This window comes from Polyodon spathula, chromosome 10 (assembly GCF_017654505.1).
Source record: "Polyodon spathula isolate WHYD16114869_AA chromosome 10, ASM1765450v1, whole genome shotgun sequence".
Taxonomy (NCBI): domain Eukaryota; kingdom Metazoa; phylum Chordata; class Actinopteri; order Acipenseriformes; family Polyodontidae; genus Polyodon; species Polyodon spathula.
In genome coordinates, this window is record NC_054543.1 from 20,735,057 (window position 1) to 20,761,378 (window position 26,322).

Sequence of the window (26,322 nt, forward strand, 5' to 3'; positions counted from 1 at the left end):
TATAAGCACGAGATTTAAACTGACTTCGGACGAGACCTCAGTACAGCTCAGTGCATACGTTTGTATCGGAAAGCACGGATATCCATGGAGTCAATTCGAAAGAGATGGAAAGACTGACAACACTTAACCATTTTGGGTATTTATACCTTTGTAAACAACTGTTGACTCCACTCCCATTTGTTTTACTTCTGTCCAAAAATAGGGGTTTCCACTCTATCATTGCACATTCCCTCTGCAGGTGAAAAGGGGGGGCTGCATACCACGTTGTACCTAGCAGGGCGCATCCATCTTGTCTTTCAGTTCCCCTCCCCCATCTCACACTGTCTCTGGTAATTTCCTGCCTTTTGGCGTTTAGCTCAGACGATCATCTGTGACTTTGAGTCGTGTTAGGCTGTGCAAAACTGCATGCAGTTGGTTTTGCCAAATGGTAAATGAAATAATTAAAAACTTACAGAATACTGTATAGAACCTTAATATAAAAGCATATTAAAGCAACTGAATTAGAAAGCACATTAAAACGACTATAAAAACACATTCACATAATTTAAACAATGATTAGAAAGAACTAAACTATAAAAGACACACATACAATGTAAAACTTACAATTAATAACATCATTAATACCGCATGCAGAAAGCCATCACTACAATTGCATGCTGGACGATGTCTCCCGAGCTCGCTATGCTGTATTTACTTACCTGCTTGAAGAATGCGCATACTAATTTCAGCACAGTATAGTTAATCAGTATTCTTCTTTTGATATTTTTTACTGCCATCACATAAGGTGTAGGTATATGTCATTCGATTTCAATCTATGTACAATACTATAAATAAAGCCTACAATGGAATATAAAAAGATACGAAAGCTGTAACATTGCCATGTTCTGTATGCTGCGTTTTACTGAAGCTTCTGATCTTATGTTTTTTGTGGGGTGGAAATCAGACTGATACAGTGTGATAATAACAAAAGTGATATTATCAGGAGCTTGTCCCTGTTGACTCCTGTATTATTCTGATCAGTTGTTTTCAAAGTGGTGATAATAAGCTGAGAGTGACATTAACATAATATTAAGCAGTTTGTAAAGTGTGACAAACGTACATACAGTCTTCTTCCATCACTTCAAAACGGGTAAAACTAGCAGACACAAGCAGACAAGCATTTGTTACTAAAGAAGGCACTAGCGACAACGTTTTTACCTTACAGCTGCACAAGCTTGCGCTTAAGGGTTCCAGTGTGAATCCTAAGAAGGATATTCAAAGATTTTCGTCTGCAAACAATAAACACAGGGAATGAGCAGCGTGGAAAGCTTACACTGGGGGTGGCTAAGTAGTTCACAATGCTAGTCACAGCAGCAATGTGGGCTGTAGCTCCAGGCAACTTAGCAGCTATTTGAAACAGCAATTGGTGTGCAGCTAACAAGGTTAGGGCTGGCTAGAGGAGGGCAAGTATTGACTCAACAAAACCATGATCTGTATTTTATTAACAATTAACCCTCTTTATGGTTCTGCCCTTAACCCAGAAGGTCGACTAATCAATTTAAACCTCTGTTGCACATTGAGGGGCAGACAAAAACCTTTCCATAAAATGAGTGAAGCTAAAATAAATAGAGCAAGTGGTTTGCAGGTTGATCCTTGATGCTTGTCTGGTACAGAGCTCATAACTCGAGTTTGAACTTTCTTGTTTAATAGATAATAACCTATATAAAAAAATGACTGGTTACCTGTTCACAAAGAAACCCCCCAAAAAACAAAGGCCACGTCTTGTAGTGAATATCGTGGATGTTAGTGCTGTCAAATTAGAACAGGTATGATGCTTACATATGTATGGGGTGTTTATTGAATAATGACAATGTCCAGAGCCCGAAGGCAAACACCTGTAAATAATAAATGCTGGAGTGATACAGCGGCGTGTACCACTTGTAACTGTAATCCCCGGGTTTGACCCGCAACCAGAAGTCCAGGTTTTACACACACCAACACTAAACACAAGCACAAGACAGCGAGTGATATTAGGTGCTAGTGGTGATTACAGTTCTCCGTGAAATGCTGGGGTGAAAATGATGACCGGATTGATGCTGGCTTGCACTACAGCTCTGGATCGTGTTACTGGTAGTCTATTGAGACAAACAACAGTTACAGCGGACACTAACAAACACAAAACAAACACTCACGGTTTTCAGCAAATACGGTATTTCTTCAAGGGCAAATCCAACCATTTAAACAAAGGAACAGATTACTTTGCTACGCCACTATTTATACCCCCCTCATGACCCCACGGATGCCACACTATTTCCTGTCCGGGTCATTGAGTTTGGATACCGTAGCTCCACCCCTTTTCCAGCCAGCCAACTTCCTCCTACCCACGGGAATAAAGTGTCATGCCTTTTAGTCCAATTTACTCTGTTCCCTTTACTTAGCACCAAGCGTCATTCGATCTTTGTCACAGGAACAAAGCTGATGCATGTGATCTATATCATCACAGAGTAGTGTTGACTAAGAAATGGCAATTAATAGTTTCACGAAAATGGGACAAGTGGTATTTAAGACCTAGATGTTATTAGCTAAGCAAATGAGTGTTAGTATTGCAAAGAAACTAATTTGATATCTGTAAATGAGTGTGCACAATACCAATCGCTATGTTAGTAAGGTTCCATTTATTGATTCCAATATATTCTCTACACAAGGTCAAATGCACCCCACTTTATCAATTCCTTTTTCCACTGCCTCCTGAGTTGGAAAACACCCTCCCACAACTGCTTACCTTGCAGCTGTCTTTACAGACCTGGGGCAAGTCATTGATAAAATCAAAAACAGGTCATAAGACAGAACCCTGGGCTACTCCCATCGTAAGAGGTTTCCAGACAGATGGGCAGCTTTGTATTGAGACAGCATGGACCCTACTGTCCCAATAATCAGAGATCCAGATAAAGGCTGATGGACCAAAGCCAAAACCACTGAGCTATGCTAGCAGAGTAGTCTGTGGTGTACTAAATTAAATGCTTCAGTAAGATCTGTAAAAACACCACTGACTAGTTGTCCCTTATCCATGCTCCCGGCAAAGTAATTTGTCAATAGTAGAATGCTTTGCCCAAAGGCCAGGTTGTTTATCAGTCAGAAGATTATTAGAATTAACAGAAGCAGTTAACTGAGGGAAAGCATTTTTTACAAAATCTTTGAAAGTACTGGAGTATGGATATGGGTATATAATTCCCACACCCATAGGAATACCAAAATAGTCACTATATAGGTCTTAAAAGAGCAGTTTTGAAAGAAACACACAGTATATAGCAAGCATGTACTTTCGTTTTAAAACGTGACACCTGGCACAACACTAGGTTAAGGACTGTACTTTTAGATGGTCTTGTACTTCCTGGGTCATTTCTCGAAAAGAGGACAATTGTCCACACTCCTTCATTGGCTTCTTTCCTGGCAATAACCAATCAGCTGCTTCCCTTATTGCCTGACATGCTTTCAGACAGAACCATGTTTTGACGCAAAAGACACTGCTGAGGTTAAATGACCCAGGAAGTGCAAGTGCAACAAACACACATGTACTATAATGTATGTTTATTTTGAAACTGCACATTTGCTTATGGAAGTACAAAATGCCTAAGATTTATGGAATTATTTTGTTAGTTACAATTACTTTAAGGGTAAGTGTCTGATTTGTTTGTCACTATATTTGTGAAAGGTTGTGAAAAAGGTAGACCTACCAAATAAATTCAGTACACCGAAGGCACTAACTGAAATGTGTGTCCATAATATTGTTAATAACAGAGCTGGTAATGCTGGACAGTAAAAGCACGTCACTGATAACGCCTCTTTCTTGTCTTTCCAGTGCCCATTATCCCCAGCTACTTGTACACAGCAGATCACAAAGCCTCTCCAGTTAAAAACCAGACAACCAGTCATGGGCGGGAGTCTGTGCCCTCCTTTAACACCTTTCAAAACATCATCTCCTACTATGACAACTCCACCAGGCTGCCTGGCAACGCCTCTGAGGAGACATCCCAAAGAGCAGCCCGTTTCTCCTACACCACCACCAGCAGCCTTGTCACCAATGCCACTGAAGCACCATCAGACTGTCCGAAAAAGGACAAGCGCCTTTTAAATGAAAATGTGAAAGTGGGTTTACTGTTTGCTTCAAAAGCCACCATGCAGTTGATAACTAATCCCTTCATTGGACCTCTGACCAACAGGTAGATTCCTTGAACTTGTATTGAAAAGTTTTAGAATGGTGAATCCTAAATTCAAATTGGAATCCAGCACATCCGGTGCACAGAACATCTCTATAACAGTAAGAGACACACACAGTGTATTAACTTATAGAAAGCAACAAAATGGCATGCTAGTAAAAATGATGCATATTACTAATAGCAACATGACTACAAAGCTGGAGACAAGATATTCCAATTTATTTATTTGTAAAAAAAAAAAAAAAAAAGAAAAAAGATGGCGCATTTTGTAAATATCATGTCATTCTGTGGCTGATGACTTTACTCTAAGTTGGCTTGTCAGATTCATGTACGAATGTCTCTTGTATGCAATCACGACGTGGAAGTGTGTGCAAGACTTGGTGAAAGTCATTTGCAGTTACTGTGCTGCAGGATTTTAATGAATAGTACTTAACATTTAACAGGCGTATGAGACTGAACAGGGTACCGTGGAGTACCCTGTAAAATCGTCTTTACTGAATATGGAAAAATCCAAGGGGGGTGAATACTTTTGAGAGCCACTGTACATGTAGCAAAACTGGTAAAAGATGTCTGCAGTTCACATGGCTTTGCACAAGTAAACTTCTAATGTTGTTACACAATTATTACACATCTAGAGTTTGAACAAAAAAGGATTTCTTCATTTAAGTAAGATGTTTGAAAACTGTAAATAACCTTTTGAAACAAACCACTGAGAATAAGCAGGCTAATCCGTTGCAGTCACTTGTCTCTTCTAATAAATTGAAGCATTTAAACTAATGTGTGTCACGGACAGTTTCCTCCAAAACCATTATGAAAATACAATAATTAGATTATTATAGAATAAAATAAACCGACCATATTACATTTAGCAGAGCTGTGAGTAAGACAATACAACGTTTTATTACTGTAACCTTTATTAGGCAGCATTATAATAAAATCATAATAAAGTTGATGTTTCAAGATGAATAACAATGATGCTTCACTCACAGTAAATATAAGTTATGCAGCTAAACATACTGACACATCTGAAGTAGCTCTGAAATTACTCATTTGACTCGCATTATATTCTGTTCAGATTGGAGCTTCCTAGAACTCGTGAATAAACACTCAAAGGCTGGTAGTATTTAAGAAGCCCCCCTCTGTTAGGTAAATACATTATGATGACTCTTTTGTTTGTTTGTTTTTTTCAGAATAGGATACCAGATTCCTATGTTTGCTGGCTTTTGCATTATGTTTCTTTCCACTGTCAGTAAGTACTTCTCATGTTTAAACTATTACTGCACAGTAGCTTAGATTTCTGATATAAAAAGCTAACAGCATGTTTTATCTGTCTTGCAGTGTTTGCTTTTTCTGAAAGCTATACTTTACTTTTCTTGGCGAGGTCCCTGCAGGGAATCGGCTCCTCCTGTTCGTCAGTGGCTGGTAAGAACACGCAGTATTTCTAATGCTCTCTTTATATGAACACTCAGCGTTTCTAATGCTCTCTTTATATGAACACTCAGCATTTCTAATGCTCTCTTTATATGAAAATAAACCTACTTAATATCCTTAATAAAGGATATTAAGTAAGTACTGTAAGGGGGTCTGAATGGAATAAAAGTCCCATCCCCAGTCATTCTGTTTCAAGACTGGTACATTGGACAATGCACTGTATATATGCCATCTATCCAGACACTATATACAAATGAGTATGGTAAGTAATTAAATTGTTTTTTAGTAATTCAATAAAAATGTGCGGAGATGCATATTTTCAATGCAGATACACATTTGTGTACATTAACCAGTTATTTATAATGACTGACACCAGGCCATGGCTCCCCATTATAAAAAGTTTTTTTTCTAAGGGATACTGCTTGTTTTCAGGTATGGGGATGCTGGCCAGTGTCTACACAGATGACGAGGAACGAGGGAATGCCATGGGGATTGCATTAGGAGGCCTGGCTATGGGAGTGCTGGGTCAGTATATTGATGCATAGAGCACTTGATTTATTCACTACACAAAGGAAGATCTAAATACCACCATGGTTTGATTACTTAAAACATGGACAAAATTACACTGAAGAGACTCCTGTGCATTTACAGAGCCCTGTTTAGTGATCTAAATAGTGGCTGTATTTAGATCTGTATAGATCCACAGATCTATTCACTTAGAAATTGAAGTGAATCGTAAATGTCACATGTATGAATATAAATGATACAGGGATCAATAGTAGACCAGCCTTTCTGTCTGTAATTCATGCTTTGTTGCCATGCTGTTTTACTGAACTCCCTTCAGATGCGTGCTGCTAAAGATGATGCGTTTTTGTACTTTACTTTAACATGATGTTAATGAACAAATAGATTTGTAATGTATAAAATTATTTATTTATTTTTGTCTGTCACTATTCCAAGTGTTGCTCATTTGGGAATTTTATGATTTTTGTTTTGCTTGTCATTTTTATAAGGAAGCATTCTTTTTTCTTTTTTTCTTTTGAAAGCATCCTATATAAATATTTGCTTTTACCGACATGTTGACAACCAGCTGTTTACCAGCTATCTGTTCTGAATCTACAAAATGGCCACATTAGAAAAAAAGTTAAAATCTATCTTAAAATATCAAACCTGTCTTGCTGGTTCTTGGGTGAAATAGATAAGTCAGTCTGTGCTCTAGCGAATTGCAGGAATTCACACCCAAACAACATTGTGGCAGTGTGCCCCACCCCTGTGTGTATTTTGTGTTATATTTTGTGTGTGCAGTGTTAATGTCGGTGTATAGATGTTGCTGCACGGGATATAAATGAGTCTGTGTAGTACAAGTGATTTAAAATATATAATTGTATTTAGACACGAGGATGGCACAATCACTTCATGTGCAGATTAAAAGGGGTATTTGTATGTGAGCACGGGGAAGTGCACAAATTAGTTCACGTGCAGATGTACCAAGATTCCAAATTGAATGATTGATTAGCAATCGAGTCTCGGTACAGCTGCATAAAGAGGCTGTGTTTTACTCACTCTGGGTTGTGTGTTCAGGAAGAAAGAATAGGAGAGAGTGAGGAGAAAATAATAATAATAATAATAATAATAATAATAATAATAATAATAATAATAATAATAATAATAGCAATTGCTATGTCATGCTGGAAGACCAGCACGGTACTTGCTTGTTTAGTATTCGTCTCGTTTGTTAGCATCTCTTCGTTTTGTTCATCTATTTATTATGGCCCAAAGTGCCGTGTTCTGTTTTGTTCAACATTTTATTTTCTGTGTTTTAATAAAATACGAGGGCCACTGCTTCTCAGTTTTGCCTGCCGTTGCTGTATGTTTTGGTTTAATTTCCTGGCCTGACGTCACTCCTAGAGCCAGCCTGTTCACAAGCATATTCAGCAGTTCTTTTTTATTTATTTGTTTATTTTCAACCACAGTCTAATTTGGAAACTTGTTTTCTGAAAGGGCTTCGGTCTGGAATCTAGGTGATGTCTCCTTTACAGGACTAATCCGTCCTTTCGGAGCCGGGTCATTTCTCATCTGTACAAGGTGTACTACCCTTGATGGTTCTCTTTTCTTGTTTACACATTTAGGTTGTTATTATTACAATACCTTATATAAACCACTGGTAAAAATGTCAGCTGCTTCATTTCCAGTACATATAAATATAAATATAAAATTCATTTATGTAGGAATGAAGTCAGTGTCCTCAAAGAAACTATATTGCATGTAAAATTAAAAAAAAAAGACTGCGAGAAAGTGCTAAAGTAAGTGTCACAGATATTGTACTATATTACTACAATAGAAGGACACATAGGCTGAAGTGCAAAACAAGCAATTAGAGGGTGCTGCATGTTAGAGAATGAAGAATACACAAAACAGCATTTTCTGTGGCACTTTATTTTTTTTAAATCAAACTTGTTGAATTGTTTAAATGTTGTATGTCTACAACTGTGTTTAATAAATGGACAAAACTGTTCTTTACAACCTGAAGAAAATGTCACTTGAAGTGCAGATAATGAGCTAGGTGGTGTCTTAGTGGGGTGGTTGGGGTAGGGGTAATTTGGGTTTCAATTCTTCTATTCGGGAATCAGACAACAATTGTTTTCGAAGGGCCATTGTGTGCTTAGGTTCTGAGAATCATGATTTTGGTTTTGCTTTCTCTTTCAGTTGGCCCCCCCTTCGGCAGCGTGATGTATGAGTTTGTGGGGAAAACAGCCCCCTTTCTGATTTTAGCAGTATTTGCTCTGCTCGATGGAGGTCAGTGAGTTTATCATATTTATTTAATTAAAGAAACCTCATTGTTACAGCTACCAAAAGCTGTATTTTTGTCTTGCCTGTCTATTGCTCCATGCATGGAGATCCCACATGTGCAATTTTGAACAAGCAGATTGGTACCCACCTCACAGGAGTCTTATTTTGTGGATTGATCCAAAGTATTTGGTCAAATACAACAAAGTTTAATTTTAATAAACTTTATGGACAGCACTCAAAATCCACAACAAGGCAAGATGTACCTATGTTTCAGAGAGAAAGAAGTGGTTCTGAATGATGTAGACATTGAGTGCTGTATAAAACAGGCTCTTCAGAAAGAATGAAGAAAGGACTGCAGGCTTGCCTAGGGTTACCATATGACCCCATGTACACTAGGACAGTTCAGGCTTTTAACTGTGCCAATGCATTCTGGTAAGTGTAGTCCTGACATGTAAAGGCATACCAGAATGCACTATACACGTATACACCTGGTAAAAGTACAAAAATGTTATGTGCATTTAAATCTTGCACAAAGTCATCTATAAATGGTTACACATTTCTGTGCCTGCATCTGCTGGCAAACACTGCTAACAAACACTTGGATACAAAGTCCACACAGCCATCACAATGTGGAAGGTCCCAGAGAATTCTTGTTATTAACCCCATGCTAATACCGTCTTAAGTTAAAGAAAGTCAAACAACGTTTCATACTGTAACAAAAGGGTTGCAGAAATCTTTTTTTCATTAAAGAGTGATATTTGATACTATACCAGGTTGAGAAAGCTCTGTTTATGTGCTTGACACTGACTAGATCATTGAGTGACAAAGATCCCTCCCCTTCTTTCCTGTCATTATCCAACCAATTGCTTCAACCACTGAAGGGAAACACTAACAAACTACACCTGAAAGTAAGGAATGCACACTGGGAGCTTTCTTTAGCTTATGTAGTATGTTGCCAGATGTATCTTTTTTAATGAAAATGCATGTTTGCTAAGATCTATGTAACAATTGGAAATGCACAACAGGTAAGACTGATTTAATGACCTTTTATTTAATAATCTTTGTTGTCCCACAGCTCTGCAGCTATTTATTCTGCAGCCATCTAAATCAGAACCTGAAGTAAGTAGCATTTTCAAAACCAGCAGAAGCTTAACTGTTTTTAATTTTTTTCAGGATAAAGACTCTTGCTGAAATTACTTTTCATTAATTACAAAACAGTAAAAAGGTTACCTAAAAAATAAATAAATACATTTAAACAATTTGGGGGTTAATTGAAAAAAAAACATAATGAAAACAGTTCCCTTTCAATTCAAAGATGGCCACCAAAACATTGGTTATGGTATACACTCCTGCCTATTGGTAGGTGTCACTAAGCTCTTTCTATCAAAGCTGCCGATAGGCCCTCTCCCCTTGGTGACCCCCTCGGTCCCGCCTCCTGAGGGTACTTAACCATCACGCAGGGGAGGTTCGCTCTCTTTTGCTTCTCACGATTGGTACGGTAAGACCTCACTGTGTTGCATTGAATCTTTTTTCTTCTAAAAAGTGCTGTGTAAGCTGCTGCTAGTTCCCCTGCACTTTGTGCTGAAAGCTGGCCTTCACCGCTTTTCCCAGAATCAGTGGTTTAAAAATTCCTTGCCTTTTTTTTCTATTTCTGTGTGTTCCAGTTACATCCCAAACGCGACAAGCACCGTCCCCGGGGTTGTATCACCAAGCCTTCAGGCTTCTGATTTGGACCCAACAGAACCTACTCAGCGGAGGCGACACACTGCCCCCTATGGTACTCCCTCCATTGCTGTGGTGGTCCACTCAGCGTGGACACTCTAGCCCACGGATGTCCCAGAGTGCTCCTTTACACTTTCCCGCCTCTGCCATTGCTCCTGGCCTTTCTCGAAAAGGTCTGGTTAGAGAAGGCGTCAGTTCTTCTAGTGGTCCCCAGGTGGCCCTGGAGAATCTGGTTTTCATCCTTGTGCCAGTTACTGAACGGCCCACCCTGGGAAATCACACTTCGCCGAGATCTTCTCAGTCAGACGAGAGACACACTTTGGCACCTGGAGCAGGACAGGCTCCAGTTGTGGGTCTGAAAGGGACCCCTAGGTCACTGTATGCTTTTAAGTGGAAATATTTCGAAGATTGGTGCTGTACTAAAGGTCATGATTCAATCTCCTGTCCCATGCCTGTAATTTTGCAGTTTCTGCAAGATCTGCTTACCCTTCCCAGCTTTCCCCAATTTTTCGGAGGAGGTGCATTCTTCTTGGAACTACTGAGTGGAGCCTTGAAATTGTACTGGAGGCTCTCACGCAGGCCCCGTTTGAGCCTATATACTCCATCGAGTTGAAGCACCTGTCCATGAAGATAGCCTTCCTCTTGGCTATCACCTCCGCAAAGTGAGCTGCAGGCGTTGTCTGTGCATAGCTCCTGCATGTGTATTTGGGATGATTGTAGCAGAGTGTCACTGCGTGCAAACCCTGCTTTTCTCCCCAAGGTGATTATAGCCTTCCACTTGAATCAGCCTGTGGAACTGGAGTCCTTTCATCCTCCATCGTTTGCTATGGAGGAGGATAAGAAATTGAACCTTCTCTGCCCATTACAGGCATTGACATGTTATGTGGAGAGGACGAGAGTGCTGCATCAATCTGACCAGCTCTTTGTCTGCCATGAATCACGGACCCTGGGACAGCCCCTTTCGAAGCAGAGACTGTCGCATTGGATTGCGGACACAGTCTCGACTGCGTATGATGGTGCCGGCTTACCCCCACCTGGGCGGATAGCTGTAAGTTCATACGAGAGGTGTGGCTACGTCATGGGCCCTCTTTCGAGGTGCTTCCATGGATGAGATTTGTGATGCGGCTAGCTGGGCTACCACGCATACTTTTTCCAGGTTCTATCACCTGAATGTAGTAGATCCCTCATTGCCCTCTGTGGGCACGCTCACACCATTGTGCTTGGTCAGGCAGGACTTGGCGTCTGTCATATGCTGCTGTTCTTTCCTCCCTTGCGACAGCTCTGGTGCACGTTTCCCATGACAATGTTTTGGTGGCCATCTTTGAACTGGTTCCCTGAAAGAGAAGATGGCCACCAACTGCGAGGTCGCTTCGGTCGACATCACGGTTTCGTCGTGAAAGAGAGCGAATCTCCCCTGCATGACGGTTAAGTACCTTTGGGAGGCAGGACCGAGGGGGTCACGGAGGGGAGAGGGTTTATAGGCAGCTTTGATAGAAAGAGCTCAGTGACACCTACCAGTAGGCAGGAGTGTATCCCATAATGATGTTTTGGGGCCATCTTCTCTTTCAGGGAACCAGGTTTACACTAGGTAAACTAACATTTTATTTCATAGTCATTTGAACAGGTTAGTACTGTAGTACTGTGCCGAATGATTTAATGAGGTGTAAAGCATAGCGGTTGATCTGATCAACACCTATTGTAAACCCCTGCCAGAACAGCTCAGAAATTTTTCAAAAGCACTGGATTGCTTTAGCTGTGTAGTCCCAGGGTAAATGCAAACTGGTAGTTGATGCAATCCAGGGTGATTCCCCAGTGCTGTAAAATGCTCTAATGAAATCCAGTGGCGGCTTTTTAGACTCAACCCTTTAGGATAATAGAACTACCTTTTATCTGCGGTGCATAAGCAGGGAAGCCAGCATGTGTGGGGTATTAAAAACAGGGAACACCACAAGATCTATACAGACTGACAGCTTGGTCCATGAGGATGTGTATTTGCCATCAGGCTGAAATGACACTTCTTAGACTTACTGTGTCTGATCAGAACATCTTACATGGAAAAATAGGGGGAACCGTCTCCCCAAAAACATGTAGTCATGCACAGAACCAGTAACTGTATAATTAACAATGACATCCCATTATCCCGGATACTGGGCATTTTGTTATTGCTCATTTGTCAGTGCTCTGTTTATCTTGAGCACATCTTCAGACACAGCCATGAGCTAATACAGGCGCTTGTCTGTGTCTGACAGACTGAACTTTCACTACTGATTCTATTTTAGAGCATCTTGTGATACTGTGTCCTTGCTGCTAATTTTATGTAATGCTGTTTGACAGAGCCAGGAGGGAACATCACTCTTTGCACTTTTGCGGGACCCTTATATCCTCATTGCTGCAGGTAGGTTTCTTATATATTTAAGGGATTTAATAGCATTGCAGTGGCATTTTACAAAGTAATAATGGGAGTTCCATTATTACCGAGTAACACACCACAGCAATGCCATTATCACTATTACACTACAATTGTTTTTAATGTTATTTATTTACCTCTGTTTTTCCTGAAATAATTATTCTACTAAGTACAGTAAACAAGTTAACGTTTTCAGAGTAGGGCTCAAGTGTCTATGTGACGCTTTTCATCAGTAAGCAGTGGTTTTTGAACAGGTTGTTGATTAGCGTAATCTTTTCTGTTATTGCTTAACAGAATGTCTCTCCTCCATAGAAAATAATGGGACAGCAGTGGCCGGTGGTTTACTCAAATGTCCCTGTATCCTAGAAAGGTGACCTCAATTCCAAATCCATTTGTAGGGTTCTATCTAACCAAATAAATTATATTGACCTGTTGTGCACTTTAGTTGACTATATAGGTCTTATGTTTGAAGCTCTGTTATTGCAAAAATATATTTTCATATAAAGAAATGTGGTAGTACACTAGGTTAAAGAAAGGTAATCTCATCAGCAGGGTGTTTGTGGTCAAAGCATTTTATTGTCTGCAAAGCATGTCAGTCAAAAGAGGACACAGCTGGTTGGTTACTGGGACCCTGAAGGGGTAAGGATAGTTTCACTCTCTAGTTGAAATGACCAGGAACATTTAATATATTTCTTTCTTAAAGCTTGGAGTTTTTGGGGTCGTGTTTCAGGTTCTGTTGTTTTGTGTTAAGATCTAAAGTATGGGTGAAACTTGCCGGTAAATGGAAATCTCTGTTTTAACTTACAAGTTTAACATCATTTCTGTAAATCTTTGAAATACAAAAAAACAACATGTTTTAGTTAAGCTAATAGACTGCGATGGCTCATCAATTAACAGGTCTAGGACATGTTTGGGGTGTATATTTTATATTTTAACTATTGCTTTCAGTGTGCATAAAGAGGGATGTTTGTGTACTTGGTTTGGTTTCTTGTAGTTCTGCATTGGAATTCTGACTGAAATGATACAAAGGGTATTCTAAGCATATAAACTGGAATAGAGAAAAGAATGTAAATATGTAACTGTAGACCAGAGCCTTGTACATAAATAGGGAGCAGGGATAAACCCTTCTTATTAATGTGTTCATTTAAAAGGGTGTTTGTATTTTGTGTTTAGTTAAAAACACAATGTACTGTTATGATTTAAATGTATTGTTTTGTGTTTATTTAGAACAATGTTTTGGTTTGTAATTGTTTGGTTTGGATGTGGTCTGGCAGAGGCAATTGTTAGCAGTTCATCTCTGCCAGACATCTCGTGATAATGCTTGGTCAGCAGCAGATTAATTATGAGCAGAGTTGCTGTCGACCACGCAAAAACCATTAAAAACCCTGTGCAGAAGGTGTCTGTCTTCAGATTAATGAATTCATTTATTGCTTATCTGGAGATGGTCACCGGTATAAAAACCAGCAGCTTTTGCTGGTCGGGGTGGGTTTTCTTGAGGAGGAACGTGTGTGAGAGAGACGAGGAAAAACTAAACAAAAAGAAAGAAAGAAAAAGCAATTGCTACTAGTGCAGGGCAGACCAGCATGGTATTTGTTTATTGGATTTGTGTTCGAGATTTGAATAAAAACAGTGCATCAGTCTCCTTTCACCCGTAGTACCTGCCTGTGTGTCTCTCTGTCAGCTGCCTGTGCTTTCACCCGTAGTACCTCCCTGTGTGTCTCTCTGTCAGCTGTCTGTGCTTTCACCTGTAGTACCTGCCTGTGTGTCTCTCTGTCAGCTGTCTGATCTGGGAACATCGCTACTCGGCCAATCTGTCACAGGAACTCATACAGAAAAAATTCTATTATTAAACTACAATAAATATGTTTGTAAAAGAATGTCATTAATTATATGAATGGTAATGAAAGGTGAATGCGTATTCCCTTTTCATTTGGTGTGGACTCTCATACTGCATGCACTCTTTTGACATGAGCTATAATATTTTTCAATCTGATTCTAACTGGTCCATCTATATTTTAGGATTATTCTTATTTGGGGAGTCATTGTTTTTACACATGAATTTGTCTGCCACACAGCCTTTTCTGTTTCTTATAGGGGTCAACTACATGTTAATTGCATTGTGTAAATCTAACATTATTGCTGGATGCTTCGGATTGGCTGAGCTTCATTAACACATTTTTAGAATTCTCTTATTTTTTGCAGTAACTTGGGTCTTAATAATAAGGCTGTTACTGTGTAGTATAGTAAATCATGTTATGAATGCTGTGGGTTTTCAAAGTGATTCTTATATATTATTCATAGTTCTACAGTCTTTTGTAGTCTTATGAAGGTGTTCTGATGCCCAAAGTACATAGTGTTCAGTTCTGATTTAGAATAACTAATAGTGGTATCATGTTTATTTATTTTTTATAAAGTAGTTTAGAAATTAAATAATCAATGTGTTTAAATGACTAGGCACCGAACACAGCTCAATAAATGCATTTGTTTTAGACTCTGTGTACAAGTGTTATGTTTTTGTTGTACTTAATGACTCTGTGTACAACTGTTTTCAGAAGTGCTCTTACCTTGAAATGGTTGTTTTGGGAGACATTAAAGTGCTGAAATACATCTCCAGCTTGTGTTTCCACCCACTCCAATTACAAGCCTCTTGTTTGATGAGGCTGAACCAATAGAATGTGTCATATCAGAAAAGGTAATTTATTTTGAGACAATAAGGTGTGTCTGTAAAATGCTCGTAGTAGCGTACAAGGCTATGCTGGTTTATTCTTTGTATTTTTGTTTTTTAGGATCCATATGCTTTGCTAACATGGCCATCGCAATGCTAGAGCCTGCACTGCCAATATGGATGATGGAGACCATGTGTTCAAGAAAATGGCAACTTGGTATTTGTTTATTTAAAATGTACAGTGTCCTATAGGTTTTTAAAGTACTGAAATATTTGGTTCATGGGAGCAAAATGTTATAACTACTGTAGTAAACAGAACAAAAAAAAAGAAATATGAAGGGGATTGGGAGATATTTTGTTGTAGAAGACAGCAAAGGAAAGAAGGAAAGAAGTGTGCAAGTACTGTCGAGTTACTATACATATTGACAGAAAAAAAAAAAAAAACTTTTTCCAAAGTATTTTGGAAGTAACTGAAAACAGTAATTTCATACAGTATATCAAAAATGAAACCCCCCCCAAAAAAGATTTACATAAAACTCGAAAATAGCTAAAAATAAGCATTGAAAAATAAAACCTGTGCACCAGAAAGGCAGGGCTGGGCAGGGTTTTATTAACAAAACAGTAAATTCATCAAAAGAAACCTCCAGAAATACCAGCAGTGGTAAGTCTGGATTAAAATAAACAAAGTAAAAACAGACCCGAACACTTGCACACAAACAATAATTTCCAGCGGTCGTGGCAATACCAGCTTCAGCTGCGGTGGTAGTGATGGCACGTCTGTTAGACCTGGTTTCCTCCAGGTCCGCTATGGCTCACTCCAGCGCTCAATGCCATGGGACAGGAAGGGAAAGGCTCCAGACGTTCGCTGATCCACCACGGTAAGGAAGAGAAGAAGGGTACAGGGATTCCAAGTAGGCAGCCGCCTGTTCAGGGTCTGGAAGACAACTCACAATGGCAACACACACACACACACACTCCAACAGCACGGCTCCTTATAGGTTGCTATCCCAGGACAGAGAGAGTGAGCAGGGGAAAAGGCGCTGTTTAAATAGGGCTGAGCCCCGTCCCTGCAATCAGCCAGCTGATTGCTGGGCATGTGAGGGTCTGGAATCAACTCCCCAGTAATGTTGTTGAAGCTGACACCCTGGGATCCTTCAAGAAGCTGCTTGATGAGATTCTGGGATCATTAAGCTACTAACAACCAAACGAGCAAGATGGGCTGAATGGCCTCCTCTCGTTTGTAAACTTTCTTATGTTCTTATGTTGAGTCATGCTGCTCAACATGGCTGATGCCTGGCCAGCACTGTTACTGCTGGCCGCTCTCCAGCACCGCCAGTGGTCGGGAGGGTGCATTACAGTACCCTCTGGTGGCAGAGCTGGGACAGGCAGTGCTACTGGCTACTCCAGCAGCAGTGGCCGGGATGCTGGCTCCTCCAACAGTGATGGTTGCCCGGTATCTTCAGGTGATGCAGGAACCTCTGGCCATTGAGGTAATGGCCAGAGATCCTTATCATGGTCGGGCACCGCCGGCCATGGCAGCTCCAGCTTCTCCAGTAGTGGAGACGAGTATACCAACCCATCTCCCTCTGGTCGCCCAGCTGGTGCTTGCAGTGCTGCTGACTCATCCAGCAGTGGTGGAAGGCTGTCTTCAGTGCCTCCCCCCAAAAAAAATATTTTGGGAGGGAGCTCCCCCCGCCCCAGGCTCTGGAGGCGACGGCGGTGGCTCCTCCCCTCTGACTCTCAGGGCAGCAGCTCCTTCCCCTCAGGCTCTCCTCTCATGATGGCAGCTCCACCCCCTCTACTTGAATGACTGGGTCCCCTCCCATGTCTAACATCAGGTAGTTCAGGACCATGCTGGCAACCTCTGGGAAGGAGGCAGGGTGATGTCTCTCCCACTCTTCCCACCTCCCCCCCATCTCAACACCACAGCACACTGATAGCTATGGGGAGGTCGTGGAAGAGGTCTTCCTCAGGGTGCACCAGCCAGTCCCATATCTCCTGGGATGACGGTGAACGTGGTGGTGGTGGAGGTAGTGGGGTGGCTGCTGACAGTTGTGGCCGTCCTTCTTACCACACCAGTAACACCATGGAGGCTGGTCTGGTCTTCCATCTGGGTTGGTGGCAGCAGCTTTGGTTGCTCCTTCGGCCCATCTTTTAGTCTTTTTTTTCACTTCTCCTGGGGTGCCGTTCACCTCCTGGCCCCTAGATGGTGCTATCCCACTGCTAACACCAAGTTGTGATGGGGGTTGGTGGGTGTAGCGCAGGTGGGACCGGAAGTGACGACACAGAAACAGGAAGTGAGGTGGAACCTGTGCACCAGCAAAGCAGAGCTGGGCAGGGTTTTATTAACAAAACAGTAAATTTAACAAAAGAAACCCCTGGAAATACCAGCAGTAGTAAGTCTGGGTTAAAATAAACAAAATAAACAAAACAGTCCCAAACACTTGCACACAAACAATAATTTCCAATGGTCGCGGTAATACCAGCTCTGGCTGCGGTGGTAGTGATGGCGCGTCTGTTAGACCTGGTTTCCTCCAGGTCCGCTACGGCTCACTCCAGCGCTCAATGCCACGGGACAGGAAGGGAAAGGCTCCAGATGTTCATTGATCCACCAGGGTAGGGAAGAGAAGAAGGGCGCAGGGATTCCAAGCAGGCAGCCGCCTGTTCAGGGTACTTGAAGACAACTCACAATGGCAACACACACACTCCAACAGCGCGGACCTTATAGGTTGCTATCCCAGGACAGAGAGAGTGAGCAGGGGAAAAGACTCTGCTTAAATAGGGCTGAGCCCCGCCCCTGCAATCAGCCAGCTGATTGCCTGGCCATGCTGAGTCATGCTGCTCAATATGGCCACTGCCTGGCCAGCACTGTTACTACTGGCAGCTCTCCAGCACCGCCAGTGGCCGGGAGGGCGTATTACAGTACAGCACAGCACTCTTCCTCTGACAAGGATTCTTTATTTTTTAATGTTGTGAATTCCATGCTGATAAAAGGTAGGGATATTGGCACCGCCATGAGATGTCCTCATAGGAGAGAGAGAGAGAAACGCCACCAATCATACATGTTGAATCATTACAGAAAATGTTCACACTGGCCACTGTGTGTGTCTGGAATACTAGGATGTATGAAAAAAGCTCTACATGAACATACTAGTATGATGCAAGTCTAGAAAATAACAAAAGTATGCCATTTAACATTTTTCAGAAACTGGAGCTGTTAAAGAGAGATGCATTTGAGCTGCACATATAAAACAAAAAAGCCAATCAAAATCCTGAAAGTGTTCCTGCTTTATTGAATTGAGGGTTTATTATACTGGCATATCTGCTCATATACACAAAAGGAAACGAGATTCTCAAGCATTTCTCTAGGGAGTACAGTAGTACATTTTCAACGAGCCCCTTTTATCTGGAATGATCGAGATGTTGACAAAACCATTAAGTTTGTAATAGAAGAGATTTCAAATCACATGAATGATTTGATGAACAAACACAAGCGTTTAGGGTGGGGCAATTATATTTCATTTCTTTAATTAAAGAACCCGACATTAATCTAAAACTCATGGATGCCACACTTTATTTAATGAATAAAGTCTTGTTCTCCATCATTGGTATCTCCTGTTTAGTTTCATTCCTCTGACAAGCAGACTTTATATTATCTCTGAATGGGAAAGGCTCTATTTTCTTGTGATAAATGTGGAAACCAAAAAATAAAAATCTTTCTCATTTATATATATATATATATATATATATATATATATATATATATATATATATATATATATATAAAATTGGTTGGTTAAAATGTGGTTGTTTCTGTGTAGCTCATTAAATAAATAGTGGATCTTGAAAAAACAGGGCATGAAAGACTCATTCAGACAGCTTTATTAGCTGCCTGTTTCATTATTGTAGCTCTGGGATTCTGAACTTTTTTTAGATTATATTTTGCTGATGAAACCTCTGATAAGATTGTGTTTTCTTTTTTTTTCAGGCGTCGCTTTTGTCCCTGCCAGCATCTCCTACCTTATTGGAACCAACATCTTTGGCGTTCTTGCTCACAAAATGGGAAGGTACAGGAAATTGTATTTCCAATCGACACAATCTCATTCCGTTTTCTATTTGTGATAGGTTACTAAAAGTAGGCTTGTCTGTCAATGTTGATACTGCATTGCATTTGAATGAAAATATTCTTTATTTGATACTTCATGTGTCGTAGAGATTGGTGATTGGTTTTTCAATGAACAAAAAGATGAGACTAAAAAAAAAAAAAAAAAGTATTACGTTATTTAAAATACAAAGCAAAAATAGTGTTCTGTGCCTTCCGAGTATACAGTCAAACCTGCTTAATTTCAATCCTGTTAACATCACCACATTGAAATCTCCAGGTCAGAATATAATGGTTCTCAAATGATAATATTACTTTGGTTAATATCACTCACATTTATCAGTCCTACAACTGATTTCTACCCCACTTAATATTACTTTGGAAAACAAGCTTAGCTGGCTTAAATGTAATTAAGATGTTGAAGTGTTAAAATATTACCAGGTCAATGTACAGTATAGTATATATTGGAAAATAAGTTGCTGAACACAAAATGAAGCACAACTGTATCAATAAAAATGCTTTGTACTATATTTGAGTTCTACAGCAAAACAGATATTTTCTGTATTCTGTGTTTTAAGCTTATTTTGCTAGGTCATTGGTGAACTGATAAAGTCAGCTCTGCTTATTGTCGTAATTTTGCTTGGTTCGTTGGAAGTGGTTTTGAAATCTTTGGCTGCTCTTGCAACACCGGCGCCACACAGACATGTAGTGCTGTCTTCAACAACCTGGCTGCCTTCCCTGGATTCTGCTGCTCTATATTCAATTGCACTGTTACTTGGGGTCACACGGATTTCATAGTCATCCTTTATCTTGCGTGACCACAGCCATGGACCAAAAAGCTACAGTGAAATAAAGAATCTGACTCAAATGCTGAAATGAGTTGTGTGAAATAGCTGCTCTGAAAAAACTAGTGCAGGGTGATATCATTATGCCATAATACCCCTTTACTGCCATCCCCTCTATTTGTTGATTGTGTAGCAAGAGACAAATGCCTCAAGGTTAATTAAAAGTAAATAATTACATTTTAAAAGGGAGGAGAAATTGTTTTTGCCTTACTCCAGCAGGATGTATGTGGTGTATTTAGATTGGATCATGGTTTTTTTCAGATGGCACAAGCCGTTAACAAAGACCTCCAGTTCATTGAGGTGCTACAGGGGAAGACAAACAACAATTTCCACTTTTTGATTTCTGACCTCTTTAATTACTCCATGGATGTTCTGAACTGGAACCCTGCACATACCTACCTGCATTGCTGTTCCATCATTTGATCACCTTTCCCAGCTCTTTGCTCCACCCAGACAACACCGTTTTTCTGATATTTACATATCTGTGATTTTGTGAGCAGTAAGTTTAGCACATTTTCATGTGTTGCCCTCTGACCTGTATCCTAAAATTTCTAAGAACATTTTTTTCAAAATTAAATTATTAGGACCTGGTGAAACAAAATGGGTAAAGACTTTGTATTTGATGTTTTTTTTTTTTTTTTTTTTAAATCCAGCAAACCAACCATTCATTTCTATTTTACTGAGCACAGTATTATAACCAAAGTACATGTGTAGTGTCCTTATCTGTTTCGACTGCTCTTCTAATTTGTTGCTTCTGTCTTTTAATTTTTTTATTCACAGGTGGCTTTGTGCCCTGATTGGAATGGTACTTGTAGGAATAAGCATCTTATGTGTGAGTGATGTAGACATTATTGCTTTAACTCTCTCATTGTGATCTAAAAACTAAAATATATATTCTTAGTTGATCTTTTGGTATGTTGAGAAGTGGAAACAGCTAAATTAAAAAGCCTTTGGGCAGATGTAGAAGACACCTTGGAGTCTATACCATTGACTGTAACCCTTGTTCATATCATTAAAACAGGAAACATTGAGAAAGACCTATTCAAAACGTTTGCCATTGAAATATTAAAGTTGCTTTTGGTATTTTTAAATCGAGCTCTATGATTGTTTAATATTTAGGGGTGATTTTCTAACTTAGGAACACACTCCAATGTACTGTTTTCATTACATGTGTATTTCAATGTAGATCTGCCACTGTTCAGATCAAAGCAACAGATTCCTTTCACAAACTTTTATAGTAAAAGTAATAATATAAAAAAATACTTAATTGTATCTTCCTGCAAATCCAATATTTTGTTTGTTTCATGTAAAAGTACAGTGGCTCTCAAAAGTGTTCATCCCCCTTAGACTTTTCCACATTTTGCTGTGTTACCCATGGAATCAAAATGGATTTAATTCGTTTTTTTGTGTTGATCAGTGGAAAAAAGTCCATAATGTCAAAGTGAAAAATAAAATCTACAAATTGATCTAAATTAATTACAAATATAAAACAGAAAATAATTGATTGCATAAGTATTCACCCCCTTTGCTATGACACACCTAAATAAGCTCTGGTGCAACCAGTTGTCTTTAGAAGTCACATAGTTAGTTGAATGGAGTCCACCTGTGTACAATTAAGGTGTTTCACATGATTTTAAATACACCTGTCTCTGGGAGGTCCCACAGTTGGTTAGTACATTTCCTAACAAAAACTACATCATGAAGACAAAGGAATATTCAAAGCAAATCCGGAATAAGGTTTTTCAAAAGCACCAATCAGGGGTAGGATATAAGAACATTTCCAAGGCATTAAATATCCATTGGAGCACAGTAAAGTCCATTATTAAGAAATGGGAGTGAATATGAATATGTGAATCTGTCTAGAACAGGCCGGCCCCAAAAACTGAGTATCCGGGCGAGAAGGGCACTAGTCAGGGAGGCCACCAAGAGGCCTATGGCAACTCTAAAGGAGTTACAGTCTTCCAAGGCTGAGCTGGGAGACACTGTTGAAAAAAAAAAAAAAAAACTTGCATCAAATTTTGGCTAGAGTTTGCCATAAGGCATGTGGGAGAACCTGAGACCGAGTGGAAGAATATTCTATGTTCTGATGAGACCAAAATAGAGCTTTTTGGCCTCAACGCTAAGCGATATGTTTGGCGCAAGCCTAACACCGCACATCATCCTGACAACACAATCCCTACCGTAAAGCATGCTATGGGGATGTTTCTCTGCATCAGGGCCTGGAAAGTTTGTGAAGATAGAGGGCACAATGGATGCAGCAAAATACAGAGAAATCCAGGAGGAAAACCCGCTGAAGTCTGCAAGTCACCTGGGACTTGGGAGAAGATTCATCTTCCAGCAGGAAAATGACCCCAAACATACAGCCAAAGCCACACTGGAGTGGCTTAAAAACAAAAAGGTCAATGTCCTGGAGTGGCCCAGTCAAAATCTGGACCTCAATCCAATTGAGAAAATGTGGAAAGAGTTGAAAATTGCAGCTCACCAAAGGTCCCCATCCAACTTGACCGAGCTTGAGCAATTTTGCAAAGAAGAATGGGCAAAAGTGTAATATCCAGATGTGCAAAGCTGGTAGAGACTTATCCAAATAGACTCATGGCTGTAATTGCTGCCAAAGGTGCCTCTACCAAATATTGACTCAAGGGGGTGAATACTTATGCAATCAATTATTTTCTGTTTTGTATTTGTAATTAATTTAGAACAATTTTTGGATTTTATTTTTCACTTTCACTTATGGACTTTTTTTCTCTGTGGTTCTTCCTGTAAACATTTTTAAGTTTTTCTTTTTTTTCCCAAAAGCTAGTTTTTGATGGTAATATTAAGCAAAAAAAAATTATTTGATATTTTGAGTTATCAAGTTTCTAAGACACCCATTAATGTATGCATAAGTGTTTTACAAACATGTTATAGGTAAGGTGTTTTGTTAACTGGATACTGGTTTAATAAATATTTGTATATTTGAACAACATTTCTGAGATTTGACAGTAAAAATGGTGCTGCTTAGTGAACCTCAAAATATCAGGTTAACACTTGCCTTTATAAAAGTTTCCCTTAGTAAAAGCAGAGCAAAGTGTAATCAAGCAAAGAGAAAGCATTGCAAAGCAAGGGCAAGCATTGTGAAGCCCAGAAAAGTATAGTAAAACATTGTAAACTATATTAAGTTAATAATATAACCATGGTAAAATTGCAAAATTACTGTAGTTAACTTTCGTAAGTGAGCTTAGTGAGCACTTGGCGTTATTCAACATTACAAAGTCAAATTTTTTTTTTTTCCCCCATTTGTTCATGCAGGTGCCTTTTGCCAAAAATATATATGGTCTCATTATACCAAATTTTGGAGTTGGTTTTGCCATTGGTGAGTGAACTTGTTTTCTGTCTGTTACCTCACTACATTGATTAAGCCCAGCATATTTTGTGTTTGTTTTTCTTTTGTATTTATAGGATGATTTACTGTTAAGTACTAAATTGTCACCCAAATTTTACGTATCATACTGACTGAAATGTCTTCAAACTTTCGTAACATTTCATAAATTACACAGTGTATATTTTACACAGGATCAAACAAAACCAGCATGTTTTTTTTGTAAAAGTATTCCTAGAATCTTACAACTGATGCTGACTGATGTCATTTAAAAAGTGACTATCGATGTTTATTAAGAAACTGCATTGACTCTATATATTCAGGGAATCAAAGTTTCCATAACAGAACAGATTCAAAATTTTTACAGTTTACAGGACATTAAATACCCGTTGTACAGAATATTTCCACTCCCCTGTTCCTGGCACTCAACAATAGTACAGGAACAACGTTCTGTGGTTACATCTCTTTCTTAGCACTGTGTGTGTAATGTTTTTGTGTTCTGTGCAAAAAATGTGACAAGTGTCATGTGCTGAGGTAGCCTTGAAGTTGCTTGTCAGCATAAAGTTATTTTTCCAACTTGTTATTCTTAGGAAGTTAACTAGCTATTGTAATGTTATATTGGAGGTTTTAGTTTCCTCAGCCATTACCCATCATTTGTAAGAGAAGTTGCCATTAGCTTGACACCCAAAAGTGTGGACTTGGCTATCTTGCTGTTTTTCTCAAGAATATGCAATAAATGCCAGGCAAGTAAGTTGTAGGCCCAGAGTCTGTGACTCTAGCCTATATCAAATGTCAGCAGTGTATGCAATTTTGGAAATGTATGATAGATAGCTGTATGTCGCTTTTCAGAAAATAACATGATTGCAGCTCTGCCAATCTGCACGTAATACTTATTTAATGGTTAATTCATGTTCTCCAACACTGGAGACAAAAAAAATAGAAGTAAAAAGTATAGCATGTATGCAAATGTAGTAGTCAGGTGAACTGTCACATACTCTACCAGACTTATATAAGCTGTGTGAGAGATATTCAGTAATAATCATGAGAAAGCAGACTGAACTTGTTGGCATCACAACTGGTCCGTTCCTCAGCGCATTGGCTGTAGTGACAAGACAGTCTCCATTTGCTCAAGACTCCTACTTTAGAGTGGAAGTGGGGGATGAAAAAAAGACCTGTTTTTCCCCCTTATCTCGGGTTTTATCCAAGTCATAGTTGTTGATATGATGGGCCACAGCACTAAAGTTCCAACAGTATGCTCCGCGTTGTAATTGAAAATGTTACTAAAAACATTAACTCTGCAAACAAATACACACTCTGTGTATGCTCGAATATATTTCCTATCTTTTATAGAGGTAAAATGATACTAACAGACATTGCTACCTGGTTCGTGACAGGCATGGTGGATTCTTCAATGATGCCGATAATGGGTTACCTCGTTGACCTGCGTCATGTTTCTGTCTACGGAAGTGTGTATGCCATCGCAGATGTGGCCTTCTGCATGGGATTTGCATTGGGTAAGCATGCTTCAGTGGTTTTAGCATTGTGTTGTTTCAAATGGCTTCCATAAGTGAGAAATATTCACTTTTGTATGTAACTCTACTTAAATTTGAACAGCAATTTTCTACTTCATTTTTCTAACTAATTCTGTCAACATGTACATTCAAATAAATTATTATATTACCTTGAATTTGATGGATAATAGCAGGGGGTACAGGCAGACACCATGAAAGAGTAATCTATAACTTCAATCAGAACTCAAAGATGAAACTATTAAACTTCTGCCAGTCCACAATCCTAAATGGGGCTGAGAGAGTCCCAATTGAAATAGATTTGATCTCTGTCTGCTTCTGATGGAAACAAACAAGCCTAATTTCAAATCACTTTCAAGCCGTTCCCAGTAGCAGATGGAAACATGGAAACTAATAGGTATAAGCTATAAATTTGACACGATTATATAAATAAGCCTGCAGAAATTAAATTTCATTCAATTTCAGTGCAGTGCCAGATTCTCTGGTCTTCATTGTTACCTCTTGAAATTTCAATCCTCAGGCCCTTCCACTGGTGGTGCGATTGCTCGAAGCATTGGGTTTCCCTGGTTGATGACGATCATTGGGATCATTGACATACTCTTTGCGCCACTCTGCTACTTCCTCAGAAGCCCACCAGCCAAGGAAGAGAAAATGGTAAGAGTGCTGCCATTGACCTAATAGAGAGCTTTCTACCCACAGAACCCAACACAAAGTCCAATACATTACAATTAGGGCAATTGTAACATTCTGGAGACTTGAGATTTACAGAATGTGCCATATCCATAATCTCTAGATCCAGAAAAATGGATTAGTAAGTGAATTTACCACAACCTCCAGGTTCTCTGATCAAAATGTGAAATTTGAGCATGGAAAAATATTTTTAGTTAGGGTCATTTTAGCAAAGTAATTGTGATTTTAGATTAAAAATAGTACAAGCATTCCACTGCTTCAGAAGTAAGTTTGCTTCAAGTTTGCCATATAGCATATTGTATTTTACAGATTGATACAAAAAGTCCCAAATATGTAGGCAATAAGGGTTACATTATGTTGAGTGAAATACAGAAAGGCTGCTGTTGAGAAAAAATTTGATAACTCAGCATTGGAACATTGTATGATATTAAGAGAAATGTGAAAAGACAATTCAAATTATATTTGAAACTGCTGTTTAATGTAGAGAAATATCCATTACAGATCATGGCATTTTCTTTACTACTCAGCACTGACTATCAGTGCTCCCCTATTTACAATGTTCAACATTCCCAAAGTGAACCTGCCTC

General features: G+C 39.4%; 1 protein-coding gene across 1 annotated transcript in view; it reads left to right on the forward strand.

Moving 5' to 3' along the window:
• LOC121321510 (synaptic vesicular amine transporter-like) overlaps positions 1-26,322 on the forward strand; it is a 36,704-nt gene that overhangs the window by 6,596 nt on the left and 3,786 nt on the right. The window contains exons 3-15 of the mRNA XM_041260494.1: positions 3,839-4,199; positions 5,387-5,445; positions 5,535-5,618; positions 6,060-6,152; positions 8,334-8,423; positions 9,493-9,536; positions 12,474-12,534; positions 15,333-15,428; positions 19,200-19,278; positions 20,939-20,990; positions 23,447-23,510; positions 24,911-25,030; positions 25,566-25,699. Of these exons, the coding sequence (XP_041116428.1) occupies positions 3,839-4,199; positions 5,387-5,445; positions 5,535-5,618; positions 6,060-6,152; positions 8,334-8,423; positions 9,493-9,536; positions 12,474-12,534; positions 15,333-15,428; positions 19,200-19,278; positions 20,939-20,990; positions 23,447-23,510; positions 24,911-25,030; positions 25,566-25,699 (1,337 nt within the window). The remainder of the gene's footprint in view (positions 1-3,838; positions 4,200-5,386; positions 5,446-5,534; positions 5,619-6,059; positions 6,153-8,333; positions 8,424-9,492; positions 9,537-12,473; positions 12,535-15,332; positions 15,429-19,199; positions 19,279-20,938; positions 20,991-23,446; positions 23,511-24,910; positions 25,031-25,565; positions 25,700-26,322) is intronic.